Here is a 26,203-nt window from a genome sequence, read left to right as displayed (position 1 = left end):
CTCCTCAGGAGACCCTTCCCCTCCCATGTCTATTCTTTAACCCTTATTACATTCTGTGTTTAGGTAAATGTTAATCCTCCACTGAGAACAGGGGCTGCGTCTCAATCACCTTTCTCCTCCCAGTGGTGCCGAGCCAGTGCCCCGAGCACAGAGAGGCACCCGCTGCTCTCCGTGGAATTGCCTGCCTTTAGTCAGCCCATCCGTGGCTTCAAAAATCAAAGAACTAGGGACTTTACAATTATGCAACCCTAGAAGTGCTTTACAAGGATGATTTCTAACATTATTTATGTTTCAAATTTTATAATTAGCAGTTGCAGATCTGCCAGTGCAGAGTCCTGTGATCACAGAACTAAATTATCTCCACTTTTCACTTTGAAACTAAAGTACAGTAAGACACCCATTGCAGCTTGGTGTTTTGCATTTTGCCTCTTTCCCATCTGGCCCCTGCCCACACTAGATGCTGTAGCTCCTGACTCATCTTTTTATTTGTATGGTACAGAAATCTGCTTTTCCTAAAACGATGCCACATGGACAATTCCCAAGTAGTTTTCAGAGCTGTCTATGTGGACTGATTTTGCATCAATCAGAGAAGGAAATCATGTGTTTCTGCGGGAATATTCTGTTCATTAGGGCTGGAGAGCCTGCCTCTGGTGTCACAAAGGGTGACCCTTTTAACAGGGTTTGTATTTTCTCACTCAGTTTGAGTAATATACGAGTAAGTACATAATGGTATTGAAGAGACCCTGGCAGCCAGAACTCCTAGCTGAAGAAATGCTGGTCTAGCAAAGGTAGCCCAGGCATTGATTTATTTTTTCCCCGCTGCGGAAAAGAAACCACCACATTCAGTAGAGTTTGGAAGGTGGTTGGTGAGCAGTAGGAAAGCCAAGTTCAAAACCAGGTTAAAAAACAGCCCCTTTCTCTTCTAGGCTTCATTTTCCGCATCTTTAAAACAGTGTACTGAAGTTAGATTATTATAGGGTTCTTCCTTGAACGTTTTATTTTTCCTCCTAACAGAAATGCTAATATGCTGTCCAAATAACTACGAAAATGTTCTTAATGTCCGTCATTATTAACACGTAAAGGGGATTTGTTCTGGGGGGTTGACCTTATGCAGCTCTAGGAAGTGGCAGAGCAGTCTCTGTGAGGCACATTGTCTGTCTCGTGCGGGAACTGGAAGCCCAGAGGACGGGCAGGGAGACCTCGAACAGAGATGCTGAACATCCAGGGGCAGCTGGGACAGTTGCAGCCCAGATGCGGATTCACACCAGGAGGTGGGCTTCTGGCTAAGCCACGTGGTGAGCTACTAAATGGCTACCGCCTCATCCGGGCCCCCCAGATCTTGCACAAGAATTTGTGGCTCACCCTGACTGGGAACGGAATTCTGGGAAATGTGGTTCAGGTTAGCCAAGTCGGTACCTTACAAAGCGCCACAGTGACTGTGCCAGGATGGCGCGACTCCAAATGAGCTTGCCTTTTTATTTTTACATGTTTTAATTCTTCACAACGAACGTGTATTATTCATATAATCTGAAAAAACATAAAGCTGTTCTCTTTGAGGCGGGGGAATAATCTTCCTTCGCTAAAAGGAACAATAAGAATCGGAGGTTCACTGCTGAGAGAGAAGATGCCATCTATTACACAGGTGAACATCAACAGCTCTTACCTGAAAGAAGGATTTACAAGATGCCCGTGTTTCAGTTCCTCTTTTGCCACAACTATTGACACTGGCTTTAAGCCCTAAAAATCCAGGTGAAGAATGAAGTACTAAGGAAGACCAGCTTCTCAATCACTGAGTGTCTTCAGTGCAGAAAAGTGCCCTGCGAACACACCATCTTTCCCGTAGATGATGTAACTGATGGAAACGTCGGAGCCTGGCCCTCCAGGAGTCTCTCCCTTCGGACGGCGAGATCCTTTTGCGTAGAGCACAGAAGCTTCTGCTGTGGTGCAGACCTTAAACACACTGAGGTTAAGGAGAAACTAATAAACACATTTTAACGCTTGCGTTGTACGAATGCTAAGAGTTAGACTGAGCGCTCCAGATTTGGAAAAGTGGGGTGGCCTCCTAGATGTCACCTACAGCCATGAGTATCTCTTTTCCAAGCGCCCTGGCGCTTTCCCCTGGGCCTTCCACTTGCAGTTATGCTACTGACAGATTGTTCACTAGAACCTCATTCCCCCCTCTCCCGCTCATGAAAACACATCAAAAAGCAAGTGAGCGAAAATAATATTGTAGGGATGACCTTTATTCAGTCTGTAGGAACTGAAAAGAAAAGGCAAACTTTGACATGTAAGCCATTATTTACAAAGTTGTTGTAATCCCACGTGTCACTGTGCTGTGAATTCTTTAAAAAAAATTTTTTTATGTTTGTTTATTCTTGAGAGAGAAATAGAGCACAAGTAAAGGAGGGGCAGAGAGAGAGAGGGAGGCACAGAATCCGAAGTAGGCTCCAGGCTCCGAGCCGTCAGCACAGAGCCCGACACGGGACTCGAACTCATCAACTGTGAGATCATGATCTGACCTGAAGTCGGATGCTTAACCAACTGAGCCACCCGGGCGCCCCTGTGGTGAAAGAATTCTGGTCTCCAAAACAGCAGACATGTAGGGGTGCCTGGGTGGCTCAGTCGGTTAAGTATCTGAATCTTGGTTTTGGCTCAGGTCACAATCTCATGGATCTGACAGTGCGGAGCCTGCTTGGAATTCTGTCTCTTCCTCTCTGCCCCTCCCCTGCTGGCTCTCTCCCTGTCTCTCTCTCAAAATAAATAAACTGAAAAAACACCAAATAAACAGTACGCATGTAAACTGGCCTGGTACTGTGTGTGTGTGGGAAGACGTTAGAGCTAGTTCTAGGTACGTCTTTTTCATCTCACCCGAGAAAAATTAGTGTTTTATGACAATACTGAATATTCGTACATGTGTAAAATTTCTAGATAGCTATCCCTATCTATCTAGATACTATCTATCTGGGGTACAAAATCAAAAAAAATCTTGAAACCATCAACCTAAAGGAAGTGAACCTCATTCTCTTCATTTAAATGCCAACTTTAGAGGGAGTACTTGAAGTATTAGGAGATGAAAGAAGATAAAAGCCCAATGCTTTTCCTACTGATTAATAAAATCCCAAATAAAAGCTACGGTAACAGTTGGTAATCAATGTAAAAAAACAGAGAGGAAACGAGAAGACAGTATTGGAATGAGAACAGCATCTTGTAGCTAACGATGCAGCGACCACTACCCCCCCTCGTACACACCCCCATGTATAGGTGGTAGTTGTCACATAAGCCTCACACCAGTTCAGGGAAGAGAATGTAACAAAATGGACAGCCTCTTGGCATTTTGATGTGGCCTTTAGCATCTGTTCTCTTAAAAGAAAAACAGGCAACTCATTTTATAGCTGACCCGAGAGTATTTAGGGACAGGAAAGACACATGCGAGGCTAGAATCATCTAGTTATACAGGAGCCACAACTCCAGGATGGAAAAGCAGTGGGTCCCCAGGAATGATGACATATGGCACAAGCAGCCACTCAGAAGTCTCAGGGGCCATGTGGTTTGGGGCCCGGTGTTTACCAAGGCAGGAATACCATCATCATTTAAGTCCACACTGTCCTAAGGGAGTCACAGTGAAACAAAGCCATAGGCACCGGGAGGAAGTATAATGAGCCCACCCAGAACAGGACAGAAGTTTCTATACCTTTCTAAACCGGTATGCTTAGGAAGGACAGAATCAGCAGTCATTTATGAGTATTAAAAAACAAACACTCACTGGAAACATGGATGAACCTCGAAGACTTTATGCTAGGTGAAATGAGCCAGTTGCAGAAGGACAAATATTGTATTGTTCCACTTGTATGAACGGAGACAGAGACTGAAAGTGGCATGGTGGCCGTCAGGGGCTAGGAAGGGGGACGGGGAGTTACTCTTTAGTGGGGACAGTTTCAGTCTGGGAAGATGGCAAAGTTCTGGAGATGGGTGGTGGTGACAATTGCACAACCATGTGAATATTCTTAACGTCACTCAAGTATACACTTAAAAATGGTTAGAATGGTACACTTTATGTTGTGTGTATTTTACCACACACAAAAGCTTTTTAAAAATCACTAAGGAAGTCCATATGGAAAATGGAAAACTGAATGTGAAAAAAAAAAAAGACAAAAAAGCTTTTTTTTTTTTTTTTTTTTTTTTTTATCAAGAGAGAAATACCTGGCTCCAAGCTTAAGGCCTAGATTGCATACAATAACGATGAGTCCTACCACGCAGTTTTGAAGACACGGTCACACAGGCCACCTTGTAGCTCTCCGCGTGATGCCTAGCTCTTCGGCACTCCCCAGTACTGAGGAAGGGTCTCTTTTCTTCAGCTTGGCTCAGCCCTGTCATTCGTAATAGACAAACGAGAAGTCCCAGAAACCTGTTCTATTTGGGAAGGCTTTCTTTTGTTCTAGGCTTCGGTGGTTAATATGCTTGACAAATTTCAGAGTCTCTCTGTCTCTGTAGACCAGTGCCAAAGAGTTGTTTTCCGGATTCACTGTTAGCAGCTGAAATAAGTGAATACAGTGTCACATCAGAGCACAGAACTTGTTCTCAACTCTTTTCCTCAACGATTCACCACGGAACAGATGGTTTTCACATCATGTACTCAGACTGGTGACAGGGGATCTTTTAAAAGATCCTTTATGAGGAGGCGCTGTTGCTCTAGCTGTCAAGGCATTTCCCAACGGACCCCATTCCCATACATACCCAGAAAGGTTCTACCTCCTGCGTTTATTCCTTACTGTATCCAAAGATTTCATGGGAACTCTTAACTTCTATGGAATTTCTCAATAGGGTAGAATAAATGCCTAGTGATTACCCTTTGGCATTTTTATTCCTTGCTGAGTACTTACTACTAGAAATCAGAACCAGTGCCAGGCAGACCGTCATGCATTTATCAGCTAAGGACACTGGCAGAAGGTCATAAAAATTGGGTGTGTGAAGAATGAAAGCTTCCTTAAGAAGTAAGAAGGATAGTTTGCTATCAGAAGCAACTTACCTCTTCATCTTCACCTTTGGCAATGTAGGAAGTAAAGCCGCCATATTCTGGCTCCCAGCCTTACAAAGGGAAGACAAACCAGCATTCAGAAAGCTTTTCCTACAAGACTTCCATCATCTACTTACATCGCCCATACCAGGCTGCTCTACGACTGGGGGATCTGGGACCTCAGTGGTAACCAACTCTATGGCTTATAAGACGGAATTTACTGTTCAACCAACATCAAATAAGGAGTGAAAACTAAGAATTAAATGTAAAATACACCTGGAAGGAAAATTACATAAAAGATGTAGATCTGAGTGGGCGGGAGGGTTCTTGGAGGGAAACTGTTTTGGTCCACATCCCCCATACCTTAGTCACAGATAGAAATCCTTTGAGTTGGGGAGACTGAAGTTCATGACCCCCGAGATCCCTTCCAACAGGGTGCCTCTGTGATCTGTGATCCTGGCCAAGGTACATCACTTCTGAATTGGGTCAGGTGGAGAGCATCACCGGGAGAGACTGCCCCTCTTATGGAAACAGCTCACTGATTTCCATAAGTTACTTCCTGACTCTTACCTTCACAGCCACAGTAGAGAAGTAAATCCAGGGCAAATTCAGTCTTGCTGTTGTCATGGATCAAAGTGTAGTGACCAGTCTTCCAACGCCTCAACTCCCCCTGGCATGTGGGAACACTTGAGTCTAAGAAAAAACCATAGGAAGGCCAGAAAAAATTTAAAATAACTTGATACAACTGCTAGATTGCGAGGGAATAGTAAGCAGGAATGATCCAGCACTAAAGCAAAATCATTCCCATAATTATTTCTGACCTACTGACCTATTGTTCTGATCTATTACTGAACCAAACTAGCCTTAACAGTGACTGTCAGAAATGTACCATGTCTGACTGTTGGCGGGGGGGACGTTGATGCTCTCTTTCTTTACAGTTAGTTTCAGATAGAATATTTAGCTGCCAAAATAAAAAAAAAATTATAACATGAATAAATACTATAATTTTAAACAGACTGCAGGGGTGCCTGGGTGGCTCAGTTAAGCGTCCGACTTCGGCTCAGTTTGTGATCTCACGGTTTGTGGATTTGGGCCCCACATTGGGCCCTGTGCTGATAGCTCGGAGCCTGGAGCCTGCTTCGGATTCTGTCTCCCTCTCTCTCTGCCCCTTCCCTGCTTACGCTCTGTCTTGCTCTCTCTCAAACATACACATTAAAAAATAAAAATAAAAAAAAATAGATTGCCCTACCTCCTGTTTCTCCTTTATTAACATCCTGTCTCAGTGTGATTTACTTGTTACAATTGACAAGCTGATACTACACATTATTATTAACTAAAATCCATAGTTTACATTAGGGTTCACTCCTGGTGCTCTACATTCTATTGGTCTTGATAAATGAGTAATGTCGAGTCTCCATCATGACAGTATTGGACAGAATTGGTTTTAATGCCATAAAACCCCCTGTGCTCTACCTAATTCATCCCTTCGTTCCTCCTAGTGCCTCCCAACCACTGATCTGACTCTCTCCTTAGTTCTGCCTTTTCCAGAATGTCATAGAGTTGGAATCATACAATAAGTAGCCTTTTCAGACTGGCTTCTTTCACTCAGTAATAGCACTTAACGTTCCTCTGTATCTTTTCATGGCTTGATAGCTCATTTCTTTTTAACTTCATCCTGTTGTGGTCAGAGAAGACACTTTGTATGATATCTTAAAAATTTAAATAAAATAAAGATAGGGGCGCCTGGGTGGCTCAGTCGGTTGGGCATCCGACTTCAGCTCAGGTCATGATCTTGCAGTTTGTGGGTTCGAGCCCCGCGTCGGGCTCTGTGCTGACAGCTTGGAGCCTGCAGCCTGCAGCCTGCTTCAGATTCTGTGTCTCCTTCTCTCTGTCCCTTCCCCGCTCGCTCTCTCTCTTTCACACAAATAAAAAATAAACATTAAAATTAAAAAAAATAATAATAAATAAATAACTAAAATAAAGATAAAGTCTATTTGATATTAGTATAGCCATTCCTCCCTGCTCTCTTTTGGTTACTACTTGCATGGAACATCTTTTTCCATCCTTTGATTTTCAATCTTTTTCTGCTTCTGGGATCTCAAGCAGGTCCCTTGTAGATAGCAGACAGTATTTTTTTTTAAAGAAATTCTTTTTTTTTTTTTTTTAAACATTTTTAAAAGTTTATTTATTTTTGAGAGACAGCAGGGAAGGGGCAGAGAGGGGGACAGAGGACCCAAAGCGGGCTCCACTGACAGCAGTGAGCCCCATGTGGGTATCAAACTCATGAACCTCAAGATCATGACCTGAGCTGAAGTTGGATGCTTAACAGACTTAGCCCCCGAGGCGCCCTGACAGCAGATAGTTGAATCATGTGTTCCTGTCTGTTTTGTCAATCTCCTTCTTTTGATAGTCATTTATATTTAAAGTAATTACTAATAGAGCGGTGCCTAGGTGGCATAGTTTGTTAAGCATCGGACTCTTGATCTCAGCTCAGGTCATAATCTCGCAGTTTGTAGTTTCGAGTGCTCCATCAGGCTCTGCTCTGATGGTGCGGACACCGCTTGGGATTCTGTCTCCCCTTCTCTGTGCCCCTCCCTCGCTTGTGCTTTCTCTCTCAATATGAATAAATAAAACAAATTTTTAAAAATAATAATTACTAATAAAGAGGGAATTAATTCTGTCATTTTGCTATTTTTAAAATATTTTTATTTTAGAGAGAGAGACAGCATGTGGCAGAGGGGCAGAGGTAGAGAGAATCTTAAGCAGGCTCATGCTCAGTGTGGAGCCCAATGTGGGGCTTTATCCCATAACCCTGGGATCATGACCTGAGCTGAAATCAAGAGACGCTCAACCCACTGAGCGACCCAGGTGCCCCTGTTTTCTAAATGCCTTATAGCTTTTTGTCCCCCATTTCCTGCATTCCTGTCTTTTGTACTTAATTGGTTTTTTGGCATTGAAACATTTAAATTACTTTCTTGTTTCCTTTTATGTATATTCTATGGCTATTTTCTTTGGTTATCACATGGGTTACGTTTAACATCCTAAAGTTATAAAGCCTCTAATTTGAACTTAGGCCAGTTTAATAAAATATAAAAACTCTGCTCCTTTATAGCTTGGTCCCCACCCTTTTAAGATGATAAACTTTGCAAACAGTTACTTTTCATGTTTACCTTTTGTATTCCCTGCTCTGCTTTGGTCCAGGGACTTCCATAACAGTAGATGCTTGGTAATAGAATAAAGCATCTTTTGGCCACCTATATAGATTTTTTTTTCCTAAGCTGCAGGTTCCCATAAAAATGAAACCAAAAGGAATAGAGGCAAACAAATACCTTTTTAAACAGCCCCTGAGGCTCCACTGATCTTTACCTGATTCCTTTTAGGGTCCAAGTATAGATGCCACTTTCAATTATCAAGGAAAGCCAACCTCTATCTTAAAGAAAGGCCATCTTGGGGCACCTGAGTGACTCAGTCACTTAAGTATCTGACTTCAGCTCTGGTCATGATCTCACAGTTCATGGGTTGGAGCCCCATGTCAGGCTCTGACAGTTCAGAGCCTGGAGCCTGCTTTGGATTCTGTGTACCCCTTTCTCTGCCCTTCCCCTGCTTGCTCTCTCTCTCTCTCTCGCTCTCAAAAGTAAAAAACATTAAAAAAAATTATTAAAGAAAGTGCTGTGTATTGACCAGTACAGGAAAAGCTACCTGGGTCTGGTGTTCTAAGTATCTGTGGTGACAAAAGCAACTGGTTAGTCCGTTTGGGAGGCCACAGAATCTGCATTACAATGCTTGTGGTTTCCCTGTCACAGTGCAGGGGGGGGGGGTGTTGGAGTTTGTTTCCATGGCGATCCCTCGTCTTTGCTGCATGGGGTCCTTCTCAAGAAATCAGAGCGGAAGCAGGGAGAGTAAAACTGAGGAGAGGAGTTGGGAAACAGATTTTCTCGACTGGTTTAGTAGGTACTGAAACATGTATGTTGAATTGGTAACTACTCAGTCACCAAATCCACAGAAGCCTTCCCTCTTAAATTTCCTATGTTTTTCTCTTTTTCATCTTGTTTGTAGATGATGAAAGACTTCCTCTACTTTTTTAAAAAATTTTAAAATTTTTTATTTTTTTAAAGTAATCTCCATAGCCAACGTGGGGCTCCAACTCAGGACCCTGAGATCAAGAGTCGCATGCTCTTGGGGTGCCTGGGTGGCTCAGTCGGTTAGCCGTCTGACTTTGGTTCAGGTCATGATCTCGCAGTTTGTGGGTTCGAGCCCCGCATCGGGCTCTGTGCTGATGGCTCAGAGCCTGGAGCCTGCTTCGGATTCTGTGTCTCCCTCTCTCTCTGCCCCTTTCCTGCTCCCACTCTGTCTCTCTCTCTCTCAAAAATAAACATTAAAAACAAAACAAAAAAAAGAATCGCATGCTCTTTCAACTGAGCCAGTCAGGCGCCCTTAGACTTCCTTTAGTTTTAATAATAATTTCCTCTGTCCATGTGCCCAAATGCAAACAAGTTTTTCTTAGCCTGCTATTGGTCCTTAGCAGACATAAGCTGCTCACCTTCCTCTCCTTGATGATGTTGTGTTTTAAAGCAGTTTGGGGCACAGCCAGTCCTATTTCTGTCCACTGTTCGTAAATCTTTAGCCTAGTAAAACATATGAGCTGCTCCTCCTATCTAGAATGTTCTTCCCATAGATCCTTGTTATTCCAATCTGAGCTTAAATAGCAGCTTCTGAGACAGGCTCTTCCAACTGCCCATTCACCTCAGAGGCCACTCGGTCGTTCCTCACACGTGACCCTACGAAAGTTTTCCGCATGGCACTTATCGTTATTTGATGTGTCCTTGTGGTTCGTGTACATGTTTAATCTTTGTCCTCTCCTACTAGAATATTAGCTCTAGGAGAGCAGAGACCTTGTTTGTTCTGTCCTCCAGTTCCTGAAACAAGCCTAGCATAGAGCAGATGCGCAAGCAATATTTGTTGGGTGAATAAATGATTGACTAGTGAGTGCTTAATGGTACACAAGGACAAATCATTTCGACAGCTTACCTCTCTTGGCTTCGTTTTCCTCGGACTCTGGGTCTGTCTGTTCACTGCTCTGTTGGCTGCTGTGGCTGACGGCTGTCTGAGGACTCTGGGGCCCAGGGGAGCTATGGCTAGTCCCTTCTTCAGTGTGATCAGCCGCAGAGGTGCCTTCGCCCTCCTTTTTGTCCTCCACCTCATCTTCCTCTGAAGGGGCCAAGAAGTGGAGTTTCAGGCCTGTGAAGTTGGAGAGCAGCAAGAACAGAGCCTCGGAGCGAAATAATTCCATGCAGTCCTTCAGGATGTTGGGAAGCTTGCTCTCCTCCGCTTTCTCATAAAACCTGGAAAGCAGCGATGCCAAGTTGTTCATCGAAGCCACAGACGTAAATATCACGCATGGAATAAAAGCTGATCATTAGCTTTGTACCCCGCTGCCTAAACCTTGGCATAGCTCACTGAATCACCAGTTGTTCTAACAGTGAGGTTCTCTCGGGGCCTGCTACCAGATGGCCGTGGGGATGAAACACCACCGGGGCCAATGTCCTATTATCGGAGGTGAGCCTGGCTGACCAACGGGCAGGTGCTGAATGCAAATGTCTTGGTTCTACCTTTTGTTAGGGGGACCTCGGCTGCTCCATTTCACATCTCCTTTCTCCAAAGCCTCACAGACCTCTGCAAACTTCTCAGGCTGGAAAAGGAGCACAGAAAAAAAACAGTCAGGGACTCTCCCTGTAGTCCCACACCTGGTCTTGCAGCTGGAGCAGCTCTGCAGAATCATTCTGGCTGATTCCTAAAAGGGCCAGCCGACACTCACCCCCCCACCCCAGGCCTGATACAGTGAAGCCAGAACAAAGACTGGATAAATCATCAGCATGCTTTAGCCAAGAGATTCGAGTGTTAATCTGGACGATCTCCTTTAGCAGTTGTAGGTCTTATGTCAAATTGCTCAACATCTCAGTCGCCTGCATTTATAAAATGAAGATCACAATACAGACTTCAATCCAGAACCTATGAGGGGAAAAAAATTAAGCTGCAAAACAGCCAATGTCATTACAACGAAAATCTCTTGCAGGCCTCACTTTTATTTAATCAGCCTTATAAATATAGTAAGCCACGAACAGAGCAAGAAGCTGAATAATCTGTTGAAATATGCTCAAGAGGCTTTCTCTATAGTTGTTTAATGTAGCTTCCCAAGGAATGTTCTCAACACTGCAGTCCTATCGGCTGTAAAACAGGAACGAGGATCACAAAGCCTGATTTAGGTAAGCTCAGTAAAATAGGGTCAAACAAGTTTATTTAGTATGCTTCTCAAATTCCTTAATATGCTAATGTCAGCTTTAAAATTCTGAGAGAGAGAGAGAGAGAGAGACAGAATGTAGCGTCTCAACCTTTATCTTTCTCATGGAGGAACAGCTCTTGGGACTGCGCGTGGGGGGGGAGCAGGATCACTGTGAAGCACCACACCAGCATCCATGATCTCATGTGGCCCTCACAGTAACTCTTCAAGACGAGCAAGGCAGGTCCTATTGCAGTTTAATTGATGATGAGATGGAAGCTCAGAGAGATTTAGTGATTTGCTCGGGTTAGTAAAACCATAGAGCCAGGACATGAACATAGAGTCCTTCTGACTTCTGATGTAGTTCCCTTGCCACTGAAATGGGCTACCTCATCCTTGTCAATTGCTCGTTAATAGGCGTTGACCAATTAATAATCTCTCTACTAAAAGCAATGAGCTTATAGTGAACCATATTCACCAAATGAATAGGAAGGAAAATACATACAACTCCCTCTCAGCCTAGAGGCTAGTTGTGTGTGTGTGTGTGTGTGTGTGTGTGTGTGTGTGTGTGCACCATTAAGATTTTAGAAAACTGGGGAACACCCAAGGGACTCTTAACCCACTAAGCATATAACTGCTACCTATGTCGGCTGCTAGTACTGCTTCCATATTTTATTTGAAGAAGAGCGTGATAAAAATATTCTAATCAAGAATAAAACAAAAAAACTCCTTTAATGATGCCTATGCACCCACCCAAGAAGAGAGACAAAAGCAGAAGTTGTTAGAACAGTGAGATTTTGTTAGGATGTCCCCAAGATATACTGGACAGGATATGCTGGCTTACCTTAAGGAACTCCTTTAGGAGGATTTCGGACCTTTCTTCAAACTCTTCTTGAATTTGAACTTGGTAATCCATGTCCAGATAAGTAGCGTTGATCCAATCATATAAAATTTCATGCTTAAAAGAAGGAGCAGATGCCAAATATGAGTTCACAGTTCTTATTGCTTTTGCACTTATGTCATTTCATAACAGTAAAATATATGCAAATCCTCACTCTATAATTTCCTCCTTGTTACACATAAAAGTGCCAGAAAACTCTGCCTGAGAAAAGATACTATCAAAAGTTTATCCAAGAAGAGCGGAAGAGCAAACGTAAAGTCTAGTTTCATTACCAGGAAAACAAATGACATGCTACAGCTTCTAGAGAAGAGGCCCGACAACCGGCATTTATCCTTACATCTTGTGGGATGTGCGGGCTCCGAGGTACAAGTGGTTCAAAGTAGTTGGGGGGTCTGGTCAGTGAAGGACCATGAAACCAGCCGCTTATAGACAAACGTGACTTTTCTTCAGACAGGACTTCAGACACCTGAAAAGAAAGGCCAGCAGCACATGAATGAACACACCAGATAAGGGGGAAGGTCACCAGCCAGGGTGCACTGACTTCCAGATCCATCACAACGGATGCGGGCACCATCTGGCCACAGGGGTCCATCGGGAAGCTGTCACGTTTTGTTAACGGGGAACTAAAAAGTATGATCCTTACATTCTATGTATTTGTGGTTTACAACTGTTACCTGGTGAAAGGATACTGGAGACACTTCAAAGAAAACCAGTGTGTTCCACGAAGGGATAAGAGACTTGACAATCTGCTTCGGCTGAAAGTGTTCTGCACCAGGAGAGAAAACACCCACAAATGTGGTTTCGTTATCGTTAACCAATTCCAGGCCGCCTTGTTTCACTCCGACAATTCTCAGATTTCTAGGGGGAACTAGACGTACCCTGCAGATCCAAAACCACCACCCCCTTCCATCTGTCTCCCTCATACTTGCTGGTTTTGCTGGGTGATATCTGTTCTCACTACGCCATCCCTCTATTATTGATGAGAGCTGGAATAAATTCGGAAAGTTTTCCAGAGTCAACATCTGGTGTTGGTCCTTAGAAAACAGCCCTGGCTTCCTGTCAGATGGATTCGCCCTGGCAGACCGACGGTGCCAGGCGAATGTACACGCACTCTACCTTTCCGCGGTCAGTATTCAGAAGTAGGGTCTGCCGAGTCCTGTTAATGGACTCTATCTCTGGAGTAATGACGACTCGAAGCACAACTCAGAGGCAGCTGTCAGGGCCGACATCCCTTCCCCTGCGGTTGTCACCCCACTGAATGGCTTCCGCCTCCTTAGATGAGTACACATGTTGTATGTAAGAACTCAGAAGTGGCTAGTGCCGAGGAGCATGCACTTGTCTTACCATCAACGTCGTACAGGTCCAGGGTGCCCCCCAAACTCCTGTCCCAGGGAGGAACCAGGTAAAGAATGAAGGCGATCCGGCGCCCTTCCAGCTCGTCGTCGTGGCAGAGGAGGGCATCTGCAATAGTGCAACGCACACTTTAACGTCCCGCACCGCAAGGAGCAGCTCCAGGAGCAGCTGGAGCTGACTGGATCCAGCATTTAGTATCAGTCCATTTGATACTCATCTGTAATGTGAACTCCTCCAGCTGTAAAATGACACTTATTCTCCTGGTTTATAATTGGAGACATAAAACGGGCAACACGGGGGACTCCAAAAGCACTGAAGGGCACATATAGGGACAGACCCCAGAGAGAATCACTAACAGTATTTTTGCATATATTCTTCCAGTATTTTTCCTACATACATTTGCTTTTAAAAAAACAGTATCCTACAGTGGTCATTTTGTGGCCTTTTGATTACATGGTAAGTGTCCACATCAGTATACACACCTGTCATGCTTTTTAATGGCCATGTAGTATACCATATGGATTATGAATTATCTTCCTTCCCCTTTAATCTTCCACTCGTTAATTAAGTTGTCTCCATTTGCCTTAATGAACATCACTGTACACAGACCTTTTGGTACTGATTCCCATTTATTTCTTGAGCTAAAACTTCTAAGGGCCATTTGGTGGAACTGAACAAGGCAGGCATCTGTGTAGGGCAGGGGAGGGAAGGCATGCTATGGTGAACTGAGGCTGTTCACACATGGAGGGATCATGATCGATTGATGAAGAAATCTATTGAAGATAATGGAAGCCATGGTTCTTACTGCTGAGGTAGGAAATTACAAATACGGAAATGGCAAAATCTGGGATAAACCTAAAGTGTTGAATTACAACTGCAGGAATCAACATGAATTAAGCTTCCTATATGTGTAGATGTTTATATAGATATTTAGATATCTACATATTTCTACATGTTGAAACACACAAAAGTGTAAATGCACGTGTGTGCACATGTGTGTGTGTATATGTGCATATGTGTTTGCTGCCTCTTTTCCACTGAAAGGCCTGGGAGCGGTGACACCCTAACAGCAAAAACACCTACAGTCCAGATCTTGATTTAAACAAAAAAATTTTTTTAATGTTTATTTATTTTTGAGAGAGACAGAGACAGAATGCGAGTGGGTTAGGGGCAGAGAGAGAGGGAGACGCAGAATCTGAAGCAGGCTCCAGGCTCTGAGCTGTCAGCACAGAGCCCAATGCGGGGCTCGAACTCACAAGCTGTGAGATCACGACCTGAGCCAAAGTTGGACGCTCAGCTGACTGAGCCACCCAAGCACCCCTTGATTTTTTTCTTTTTTAATGTTCATTTATTTTTGAGAGAGAGAGAGGTAGAGAGAGAGGGAGACAGAGGATCTGAAGTGGGCTCTGCACTGACAGTAGTAGATGTGGAGCTCCAACTCGCGAACCGTGAGATCATGACCTGAGCTGAAGTCAGATGCTTAACCGACTGAGCCACCCAGATCTTGATTTTTAAGCATCATTCTTCACTAAAAGGAACTAGGGTTCTTTGGAAGAATGGCCAACTCTGGATCTAGAGCAGGGGAAATGTAAGATAAGCCTGGAAAATCTTGTTTTGCTAGAAAGTAAGATATATTAAGAATGATGGGGACACATCAAAAGGACCTGAAGTCAGTTTAAAGGGGCTCCCCTTGATCAAATCAGGGACAATATGAGCATCAGTATAATGACAGCAACTGCTTATAGCCCATTACATAATCAGTAATCCATAAATCCACACCGACATAAATACATGAATAAATAAATGGGAAAAGGGGAATGTTTCCTTTACAGTAGAATAACTAATAAATGTAAAAGAAATGATTTTTTATTGAAAAATATCCCTGTTTGGCAACTAGCAAGAAATATCAGAGGATGCTGGGGCACCTGGGTGGCTCAGTCGGTTAAGTGTCCAACTTTGGCTCAGGTCATGATCTTGTGGTTTGTGGGTTTGAGCCCCGTGTTGGGATCCATGCTGACGGCTCAGAGCCTGGAGCCTGCTTCGGATTCCATGTCTCCCTCTCTCTGCCCCTTCCCCACTTGTGCTCTGTCTCTCTCAAAAATAAACAAACATTAAAAAAATTTTTTTAATTAAAAAAAAAAAAAAAGAAAAACCTGACATTAGCCACCACCTTAATTAAGTAATCAGAGTTAGTATCACTAGACTATGACACACAGAAACCACATACCACTTGAGAAGATGCAGTAAAAAAAAAACAAACAAAACAACCCCACATAATTAATTTTGTAATATTCCTACCAAAAACACACGGCTTGAATCTAATCATGAGGAAGCATCAGACAAACTCAAACTGAGGGAAGTTTTACAAAATGACTCCTCTGTAAACCTTCAGAAGCATTAAGACAATGAAAGTCAAGGAAAGACTGAGGGAGTCCAAACAGGCATGACAACTACATGCACGGTGCAATCCTGGACGGGATCCTTTGAACATGTATTTTATTTATTTTTTGTTTATTTATTTTTGAGAGGGAGCGAGCATGGGAGGTGCAGAGAGAGACAGGGGGACAGAGGATCTGTAGCAGGCTCCGGGTGACAGCAGAGAGCCTGATGCGGGGCTTGAACTCACGAACTGTGAGATCATGACCTGAGCCCAAGTCGGCCACTTCAAGCGACTGAGCCACCCAGGCGCCCCTAGATCCTTTTGCAATCAAGGACCAAATAATAGAACTTGAATGGAGCCTGAGGATTAGATGGGAATCATGTATTAATCTCAACTTCCTGATTTTGATGGTTTATCATTATCATACAGGAGAATGTCCTTGTTGTAGGAATCAGTTGGGGGTCATGGGGCAGAACGGCAACCAAGTCCAACAGGAAATACGTTATTTGTACTATGCTTGCCACTTTTCTAGAAGTTTGAAGTTATTTCAATTGAAAAGAAAAAGTTTTTTTTTTTTTTTTAAAAAGGGCGTATGATAGGACTCTTCCTGTGTACCACTCAGTTACCCTCAAAAAGTTGCTACCAATTTATACTTCCCCCAATTATACTTTATATTGTGTGAGAGTAAACCCAAATCAAAACTGGACTCAGGAACACAAAACAAAATACTTTTTCTTGTAGACAAAAAAACCAAACATGTTTTCAAAAAGACATTTACATGCCCCCAAAGGGAACTGGTGACAATGGATCCCTCTGAAGAGATGGGGGACAAAAAGAAAGGGAAGGGGACTGTCAAGGTTTACGCTGTATCCTTCTATATTGAGGTTTTTTCCCTTAAGAACGTGGTTCTACGAGTAGAGTTTACAACATCACCTCTGAGTTTCCTGATACTGTACACAAAGCGGGTGTGCATGTGCAATGTCAGCATTTTCCGGAAAATATGGTCAACAGTTTTCATATTTCCACCAAAGACAACCCCTGACTTATTATACCTTCCAGGAAGGTGGGCGTTTCGGTACATGAGCCGGTCAAGTGTTCCTTACTGAGCAGATTCTAACGCTACGCGGGGACACGCAACCCAGGATTCTGGCACACTGGTGCTATCTTCTTGCCACTGTTAGTTAAAGCCTTTAAGACTTCCAGATGTCAAGGGCTTTATCTTGCTTACCAGAGAATTCATATTTAGCACAGGACATGTCAATAGTTGATTCCAGGTCAATCTTGGAAATGTCAGCAAGCCAAGTCCGGAAATCTTCAAACAGAACTTTCCTAGAAATGTAAACAAAGATCACTTGTTAGGCTGCAGTGAGGCCTCCATTTGGATCTAGGCCACAACTTCTTTTTCCTGGAGGCTGCAGTTTATTCTTTACTTTAAACTTGCACAGTTTAGGACTTGGAACTGAAATAAAGAGAAATAAATGCTAATCTATCTACTGTAGTCTTTTTTTCTCTGTTTTCTCTGTTTTCTTCCTTTTAAATTTATGGCATGCCCTATCATGGCAGTGATTTGGCCTCTGTCATAATTAATTGCACTGATGTTCCATTCCGAGGTTACTGATTTTTAGATATGTTCTTCAGCACTAAAAGCGGCTCCACTGTTTAATGACCACTTGGGTGACGCTGTTGTAGATTAAAAACTTTAAGTTGCAATAACGGTCTATATTATGCTAACTATGTGGCACTTGGGAAAATCTTTCATAGAAGTTCTTTTTTTTAATTTATTTTTTAATGTTTACTTTTGAGAGACAGAGAGAGAAAGAGAGAATGGGAGGGGGCAGAGATACAGAGACACAGAATCTGAAGCAGGCTCTAGGCTCTGAGTTGTCAGCAGAGCCTGACACAGGGCTCAAACTCCCGAGCTGTGAGAACATGACCTGAGCCAAAGTTAGGTGCTTAACCAACCAAGCCACCCAGGTGTCCCTTTCATAGAGGTTCTGATACTAGCAGGATACCACGAAAAGATGCCATTTCCATTTACCACCTAATGTGGTTCTTTGTACAGAAATCTCTTTAATACGATTTATAACTCATTCAGCTGATCAACTTTGAAATTCTGTTAATCTCGATGAATTTATATCATTTTGAAAGGATTTACATTAGTTCACATTTTGCACACACAGACAATATTTTGGGGATCCTCTAAGTCCAGATGTACACAATTGAAATTCCCACCAAATGCAATTGTGCTATTCATAAATATCAAGTCTTCAGGCTGATCTGAGATTTTAATACTGAGTACCTCTTCTGCACTATACATTACCAAACCAAAAAATTTCTGTAAACTACTGTGCTACGTTAGTTGACCCAGAAGTGCCACATAACTTTAAAAACAGTTGCGAATTACATGGAATGAGCCAGCAGAGCAAAGTGCTGAACCAGGCTTGAGATGTGGGTGGCAAACATTTCTGCAAAGTCTTGATGCTTTAAACAACTATTACCAAAGCCTTAAATCCTTCTTTTACTGGTAACATTGGCTTCCTCAAGTTTATTCCATAAAAAGCCCTTCCTCTAGTCACTCTGTGAGGGTGTCACGAGGACAGGGTTATTTTCTGTCATTATTCTCACTTGTTAATTGTATTTAAGAGAGAAATTGCAGAATCCAACCGGGAAAGATAAAGGTCACCTTTCTATAAAGACCAAGGACTGCCGTCTCTCACACACTATCCAGCTGTTACCCTGTGTGTATAGAATGGAACCTTGGTCCCATAGGAAATGCTTACCAGAGGCGTGCTGTGAACTAATGAGATAATAATGCCTTAAAGCACGATCACCTCTCTTTGGAACAACGAAAGGTCTAAATAAATATGAAATGTTATGAGTTACAATTAATACATAAGCAATAGTTCAGGATTTGGAAGAAATAACAATCTGTGCAGACTGCCATCATATATAGAAATTCTGTACAGATGACAAAGTTATTACAAAGTAACACGTGCTAAGGGGCGCTTGTTAAGTGTCCTTGACTCTTGATTTTGGCTCAGGTCATAATCTCATGGTTCGAGCTCCATGTTGGGCTCTCCCCCCACCTCACTGCTGACAGCATGGAGCCTACCTGGGATCCTCTTTCCCTCTCTCTCTGCCCCTCCCCAACTCATGTGCACATGCACTCTCTCTCAAATAAACTTAAAAAACAAAACAACCCCCCCCCCCAAAATAACATGTGTTTATTGTAGCAAAACTTGGGGAAAAAACACTCCAGAAGTAAAAAAAAAAAAAACTGTTAAAAAAAAATCTGAAATCCTACTAGCCAGATTTAAATAAACATCCCATTCTTCTGCCGTTCCGTTGGTATACACATAGCCAAATAGATATCTTTCTTAAAATCATTCACACTTTGTGTATTGTTTTAACATCTTTTCTTTTGACAAGTGTATTTCATTGACTCTAATATGCCTTTGTCTGTAAGAAGTAGTATTATTTTACATTTCACTTAAAAAAATGTTGCCAATTAAACTAGGACACCATTGTAATTAGTGAGACACTGGATCTCAGCAGTGCTAAAATGGGAAAAAAGAAAATGTATCTTAGAATTGGTGAAATAGGGTTTAACTTTATCATACTCGCATGTTAAAATTCACATATGTCATAGCCAACAGCTGTAGAGTTTTCCACTTTACATTTGTGCCATTAACTATGTAAATCTCAGTGCATGGCCATTTAATTTGTATATAGTTTTTCATTATTTTAAACAACATTACAACACATAATCTTCTATGGAATTTTTGAGCTCATCCTTAATTATTTTCTTGGGATAAGTTCTCACAAGTGGACTTACACTACAAAATAATAAGCATAATTTTTAGGGTTTTGATACATCTTTCAAAACCATCATCTAAGAAAGTCGGCAGCAGTGCATAAAGGGGTCTAAACGACTGTCAACACTGGGGTTTTGAATATTTGCCAACTTAATAGGTGAAAAATGCTTCCTGCAGTTGTCTCCTTGATTACTAACAAGGTTGAACATTTTATCATTGAGAAACTGGGCCCTGGAATCAGACTGATTTGAGCTTGTGTCTGAGCTCCCTCAGTTTTCATCTAGGAAGCCTTGAAGAACTTACTTCATCTCTCAGTCTGTTTCCTCCTCTACAAAAGCGATATAATATTATATAATACTTCCCGCACCTGACAAATAGCACCAGTTGTTTACCTTAAAGCACAGATGTGAGGCTCTCTTCTCTTCTTCAAATCATCAGACTTGATCATAAAAAAGAGGAAAAAAAAAAGATTTCCTTCATAGATGAGACACACAGAGGAAAGCAGTTCAGTGAGTGCCCTGGTGGCATAGCATTGTGGGTAACAGCCCAGCCCTGAAGCCAGACTGCCTGGGTTTGATGTATGGTCTCTCCACGTGGCGGCTCTGCGACTCGGGCGACTTCCTTAACCCCCCTGTGACTTATTCAACAAATACTTAAACACTTGTGACAGTGGAGCTTATGTTATTTTTGAGGGAGACAGACAATAAACATACAAAGACAGTGGTCAGTATGAAAGAAGGGGACAAATGCGCGGGGAAAACCAGCAGGGTATGAGGGAGTAGGCATGCTCAAATGGGGAAGGGCTTCCAAGTACAAACACGGTGGCCAGGCTAGACCTCGCTGAGGGATGCATAGCCTTGAAGGAGGTTGGGAAACAGTCCAAGGGAATACCTAGGCACAGAGGATTCAAGGTCCTGAGTATGAAGCATTTCCTAGTCAAGAAATCCAAGGAGACTATGTGGCTGGAGCAGAGAGAGTACAGGGGAGAGTGGTAGGAGATGAGGCCAAGGAGGTAAGGGGTCACCTTAGAGCTGTTCTAAGCACTTTGGCTTTCTGACAAAGAAATGAGGAACCATGGGAATTTTTGAGCAAGGGAGTATTGGGATTAAATTGCTTAAATTGCTAAAAATTGGGATAAAATTCATGTAACATAAAATTTACCATCTTAACCATCCGGAAGTATGTAATACGGTGGGTTTTAGGTTACTCACCATGTTGTGCAACCACCACTGTTGGTTCCAGAACATTTATCATCACCTCAAAAAGAAACCCCGTACCCATCAGGTGGTCACTGCACATACCCTTCTCCCCCAAGTTCCTGGCCACTGCTAGTCTACATTCTGCCTCTCTATGTGGATTTGCCTATTCTGGACATTCCATATGGACGGAATCCTACAGTCTGTGGCCTTGCGTGGCTGGCTTCTCTCAGCACATTTCCAAGTCTCCTCCTCTCCTCCATGTTACAGCAGCATTACTACGTCATACCTTTTTCTGGCTGAATAATATTCCATTGTGCAGACAGACCACACTCGTTTGTCCATTTGTCAGGTGATGGACATTTGGGTTGATTCCACTTTTTGGATATTCCGAATAATGCTGCTATGATCATTTGTGTACTAGTTTTATGTGAACGTGTCTTCAATTCTTTTGGGTCCACTGTTGTTTTAAAATAACACAACGGCTATGACAGTGGAGCTGGGCAAGGGTAAAAGCAGGGAGACTGGTTAATAGACTGATAGAATAATCCTGATGAGAGACAAAGATGGCTTGGGCCAGGTGCTGGCTGTTGGCACTGGAATGGAAAGAAGTGGGTTTTTCTGGATAGGTTTTGAAGATAGAGCCTGCAGAATTTCCTGACACACTGGGTATGAGGGGAGAGAGGACCTTAAGGTTTTTTAAGCCTGGTCCCTTGGAAAGATCGAGTTGCCATTAACTGGGATGGGTAAAATCACAGGTGGAGCAGATTTAGGGGGAGAAGATCAGGAGTTTAGTTTTGGACTTAGGTGTGAGACACTGAACAGATACCCAAGAGTAGAGGCAAAGCGAGGGTCTCCCTGGAAATGGCCCAAGGGCAAAGCCCTAAAGTACTCCATCATTGAGAAGTCAGGTACAAAAGGAAAGCCTACCAAAAGAAACCAAGGACTTGCCAGGGAGGTAGCAGGAAGCCCCAAGGCATCCGGACAGTAGAGTGAAAATGTCTCCAGGAGAAAGGAGTAACATAGTAGCTCCAGTGCTGCTGGGAGGTGGAGTAAAATGAGGCCTCAAAACTGATGACTGACTGGATTTACTAACGTAGAAGAAGTCGAGAGTGAGCTTGACAAGTGCAGCTGCAGTGGAGTTGTAGGTGAAAGGCTGAAGAAAAGTGGGCTTAACAGAGAATGGGAGAAGACATATTTAAGAAAAGTACAGACAACTTCTAAGGAACTCTACTGTCAAGAGGAGCAGAGAGGGGCGCCTGTGTGGCTCACTCGTCCAACTCTTGATTTAGGCTCAGGTCATGATCCCAGGGTCAAGGGATCGAGCCCCATGCTGGCCTCTGCACTGAGCATGGAGCCTGTTTGAGATTCTCTCTAAAAAATTAAAAAAAAAAAAAAAAAGAGGAGCAGAGGACTAGGGTGGTGGTTGAAGGGCAAAGTCAGGTCAAGAGCACTTTTTTCTTAACATCTTTCTTTTATATGTCAAAGGGAACGATCCGGAAGAGAAGGAAAAACTGATGTAGTCCCCTCATCTGTAAAAGAGGAATAGTAATGTACCTCCTTCATAGGACTGAGGATTTAATGAATTAATAAAGTACTTAGCATGGCATAAAGCATGCACTCAATAATGTTTGTTCTGAAATATACAGAATATCAGGCAACTCTTAATGACATACTGTTCGGAAGGCTGGAAGGTATCATAGACTCAATTAAGGCAATTCATAGCACAAGCAAAGGGGATACAAAGTCTGAAGGGACAGAAGACTGAAAGCAGGTTTTATATTTACTGTCTTAGGATGAAGAAGTTCAGTCCCAAAGTGAGCATAAGTAAATATTATTCACAGCCCAGTAGAGTTCCATCAAACACCCATGTGATCTAAAGTTATCTTTTATTCCCCTCCTCATTACCCAGGGCCCTTTTTATTATTTTCCCACTCACTGACTTTACAGTTAGAAGTATTTTCATCCACCAAACTGCATTAAGTAAAAACCAGCTTTATTTCTCAATTTTAGTAATCAGAGATGCATATGGCCCTAAGTCTAACAGAGATTTATTGTTATTGAAGTTGATATAATTACAAAGGCAGATCATTGTGGTTTTAATTAACCTATGTAACTTTACTAAGGATAAAAGCTTAATATTAACTGGATTTCCTGAATTATTAAGAGTTACATTGTGTATTTTATCATGTGGTTAATTCAATCATATGTGTAAGGCCCAAAGATAGACATACTGGGGGACACAATCAGCTCTAGTGCAAAAGAATAAAAGAGACAGAAATCCTGTTATTTACTTTCTTATCCCAGATAAAGAGGAATCAAAGGGTAAATGCAAAGAAAACAAAATAGGTCTTCATCTTTTTCATTTTATCCTGTGATTCTTGAGGGTTGATGTCCATGAAGTTTTATAAAGGATTTCTAAGAGTGATGTACACCATGTACTAAAAAGATATTCCCCCCAAAACTGGGGAAACCAATGATCTAGATTTCCATACCTAGACTAGGCCCCGTCTTCTAAGAGTAGAAAATCCAGCCATGAGTTTGACATGGTCTTTCCTGCCAAACTAAACCGTCCACCAAAAAAGGAATAGACCTAACTCTCCTTGGACATTCTGCAGTGAGCAACATGCTGCAATACATCATGCCACCTAAAATAAAGACATGAACTCAAAAATTTAAATGGTTATTATTTTCCAACATACAGTTCTCTTTAGCATATCAATCCCCAAAATGTACCTGATCCCCTTTGTTTATAATGTACTTAACTTACTGGCTTACTGTATTTCTTGACTATCTGTTGCCATCGTTATCACTTCTACTGTATTTTAGATTTTGAAGTCTTACAGGGCAGAGACTGTCAGAGAGTCCCACGCAATAATTATAGCACCTAATACATTGTTAACACTTGGTAAGCTTATGTGAAATCAACGAATGTTTCTTACAATGTCAAGGCAAGGACCCTCCAAGGCAAACCCAATCTAAAACTTCAAGTCCAAAGGTAATGAATGGCTTTGTGGTCAATTAATTTCTGAAGTGGAAGAGTGAAAGGGACATAAATACCTGCTGGAACTTATATAAATCGTTATACTTTTCATGGAAGTCCAAGTTCAAAAGTTCCTTCTGAAGCCCTTCCAAAAAGTTTTGGCTTTGGATGAAGTCTGGGATCACGCAGTGAAGAAAGGGTTCCATGTCCATGACAATGGCCTCTGTTGGAAGGAAAACATTACTTGTGGCTTTTTCTCCTTTTATATTTTTGACCCCTAAGTGGTATAGCAGAAAGAATACAAAAGGGAATGGTTGTGAATTCTCAGAAATCAAGTAAGTAAAGTCTAAGATTTGGAGGAAGAATTATAAGCTCTCTCTTTTTTCTTTACGCATTCAATGCTACTTTTAAAAAATATTGTTCTTAAAATACTAATTCTTAAAAGGAGTACAGGTGATATCACTAAATTAAGGTTCGTACTCCTTTTTGAGTTTTAAAAAAATGTTTACTTATTTTTGATTGAGAGTGAGCAGTGGAGAGGCAGAAAGAGAGCGGGACAGAGAATCCAAAGAGGGCTCTGTGCTTACAGCAGCAACCCCAAAGCGGGGCTCAAACTCATAAACTGCGAGATCATGACCTGAGCCGACATCTGACGCTTAACCCACTGAGCCACCCAGGCTACCCGCTTTTTTGTTTCCGTTTCTGTTTTAGTTCAAAGATTAGCTATTGAACTGAATATATTTGATTCTTTACTGATTTCCCCCACACTTAAAATGAGAGTAGCAAATTAAAAAAAAAAAATGAGAATAGCAGCTCGGCTCCACAGTTGGTGGGATCCCACCCCATGTCCAGCTCTGCGCTGGACAGTGCTGAGCCTGCTTGGGACTCTCTCTCTCTTTCTCTCTCTCTCTCTCTCTCTCTCTCTCTCTCTGCCCCTCTCCTACTTGTGCTTGCTCTCTCAAAATATATACATTTTTAAAAAGTGACAATAACAATAGTGGCTGGTGATTTTTCGTTGACCCTGCTTTTTCTTTCCCCAAGTTACTGTTGGAGGAAGTTACAACATTCTTTTTTTTTTTTTTTTTTTTTTTAATCAAGCATAACTTTCCGATGCCTTGATTTCTAGCTCAACATTTTACCCACTGCTTGTAATAATAGTCACCACCACCACGACCGACCACGTGCCAAACACAGTGGTGCTGTAGACGCACGACTTCACTTCATCTCTTCAGCAAGCTGTGGTAGACACTATCCCTATTTCCATCCTACAGCCTAGGATATTGACAAGTCCCTGCGTGTATAGAGCTATCCCTTTCTATGTGCATCCAGACACCCAGGACTCACCTCTTTAAAGTACTTAACAACTGAAAGCAAACTCATGGCAATCTCTAGAAGGGAAAGCATGATGCATTAAGCAGAATTCTTATCCCCTAAGGTGGTATCTGAGGCTGAGGCTGGAATCGTTCAAGGTGGGTTCCTCCCCTTGCTCAACACTTGTTTGCTTTCATAAGTCACGCAGTCGACCTATAGGCGTGTGAAAACGATTAAGCGCAGGTGCCAACTACTGGCAGCTCACAACAAATGCTCTGGCTACGCTATTTTGGGATAAGCGATCATTGCCCTCGGAGGAACTACGAACTTGCATGCCCTCTGCTTCCCAAAACTCTCGGGCCTACGTTTCTTCCTCTTCTCAGATTTCTAAATCCGAACCGAACTTGGGATGATAGAGGATAGCAGGAGAGTCAGAGGTGGCCAAAGTCATACTGTCTCCAAGAGACTCTTCCCTTGTGGCCCCGCTGCCCAGGGCTCGGCTCGAGTGGCAGGACTTTCAGAGGCCCCCAGACCCCGCGCGGCAGCTCCCCCTTCACAGCACTCGGTTACCGTGACGGAACGGCGTCCTGCGGCTCCAGGCCTCAGACACCTGCTTTTTCAAGGTTTCTTCCGTGACAGCATCCGAAAACTCCGCTATCACCTCCTTCTTTCCCTTTTTCCCCGCACGGCCGGGGCCCGGCTCAGCTGGCCGTTTCCCATTCATCTTCTCTTAAGCTACAGACCCACGCCACACTGATTAAGCAGCTATACTTTCCTGGGCGGACTGCAATTCCCAGAATGCCCCCTATCCCGTGTTTCCCAGCGCCGCCCAATAGGAAGTGCGAAAGTAAGAGGAGGAGGAGCCCATTCCTGACTTACCAATGGAAACTCCAGATATTGCAGTCATCTCATCAGCGATTGGCCCAGTGGTGCTGGGCTAGGCCAGCCACCGCCTCTCCACTTCCTGCCGCCA

At 42.8% G+C, this 26,203-nt stretch overlaps 1 protein-coding gene across 3 annotated transcripts; it reads right to left on the bottom strand.

Moving 5' to 3' along the window:
- Positions 1–4,178: 4,178 nt before the first annotated feature.
- OGFOD1 (2-oxoglutarate and iron dependent oxygenase domain containing 1) lies at positions 4,179–26,180 on the bottom strand. Of its 3 annotated transcripts, none has more exons than XM_042918550.1 (13): positions 26,110–26,180; positions 23,997–24,142; positions 20,133–20,179; positions 17,154–17,254; positions 13,537–13,653; positions 12,867–12,958; positions 12,530–12,658; positions 12,136–12,249; positions 10,624–10,703; positions 10,043–10,356; positions 5,585–5,707; positions 5,027–5,085; positions 4,179–4,532 (listed from the first exon to the last, which is right to left on the bottom strand). In XM_042918550.1, the coding sequence occupies exons 1-13, from the start codon at positions 26,135–26,137 to the stop codon at positions 4,371–4,373; spliced, it is 1,512 nt and encodes a 503-aa protein (XP_042774484.1). In that variant the 5' UTR covers positions 26,138–26,180; the 3' UTR covers positions 4,179–4,370. The 3 variants fall into 3 exon arrangements, with proteins under 3 accessions (XP_042774484.1, XP_042774483.1, XP_042774486.1); XM_042918549.1 differs by lacking the exon at positions 26,110–26,180 and adding an exon at positions 25,801–26,027; XM_042918552.1 differs by lacking the exons at positions 20,133–20,179; positions 26,110–26,180 and having other exon boundaries at positions 23,997–24,128.
- Positions 26,181–26,203: the final 23 nt, after the last annotated feature.

This window comes from Panthera leo, chromosome E2 (genome assembly GCF_018350215.1).
Source record: "Panthera leo isolate Ple1 chromosome E2, P.leo_Ple1_pat1.1, whole genome shotgun sequence".
NCBI classification, from domain to species: Eukaryota; Metazoa; Chordata; class Mammalia; order Carnivora; family Felidae; genus Panthera; species Panthera leo.
The sequence above is the reverse complement of the archived record's forward strand: the minus strand, read 5'-3'. Positions and strand labels throughout refer to the sequence as shown.

Excerpts from the sequence above, each read along its gene's own strand:
- OGFOD1 (XM_042918549.1), bottom strand. The coding sequence starts at position 25,954 with ATGAATGGGAAACGGCCAGCTGAGCCGGGCCCCGGCCGTGCGGGGAAA. Across the intron at positions 17,255-20,132 it reads CCTCACATCTGTGCTTTAAG|GAAAGTTCTGTTTGAAGATT; the intron begins GTAAACAACTGG and ends TTACATTTCTAG. Across the intron at positions 12,659-12,866 it reads CTCCAGTATCCTTTCACCAG|GTGTCTGAAGTCCTGTCTGA; the intron begins GTAACAGTTGTA and ends CTTTCTTTTCAG.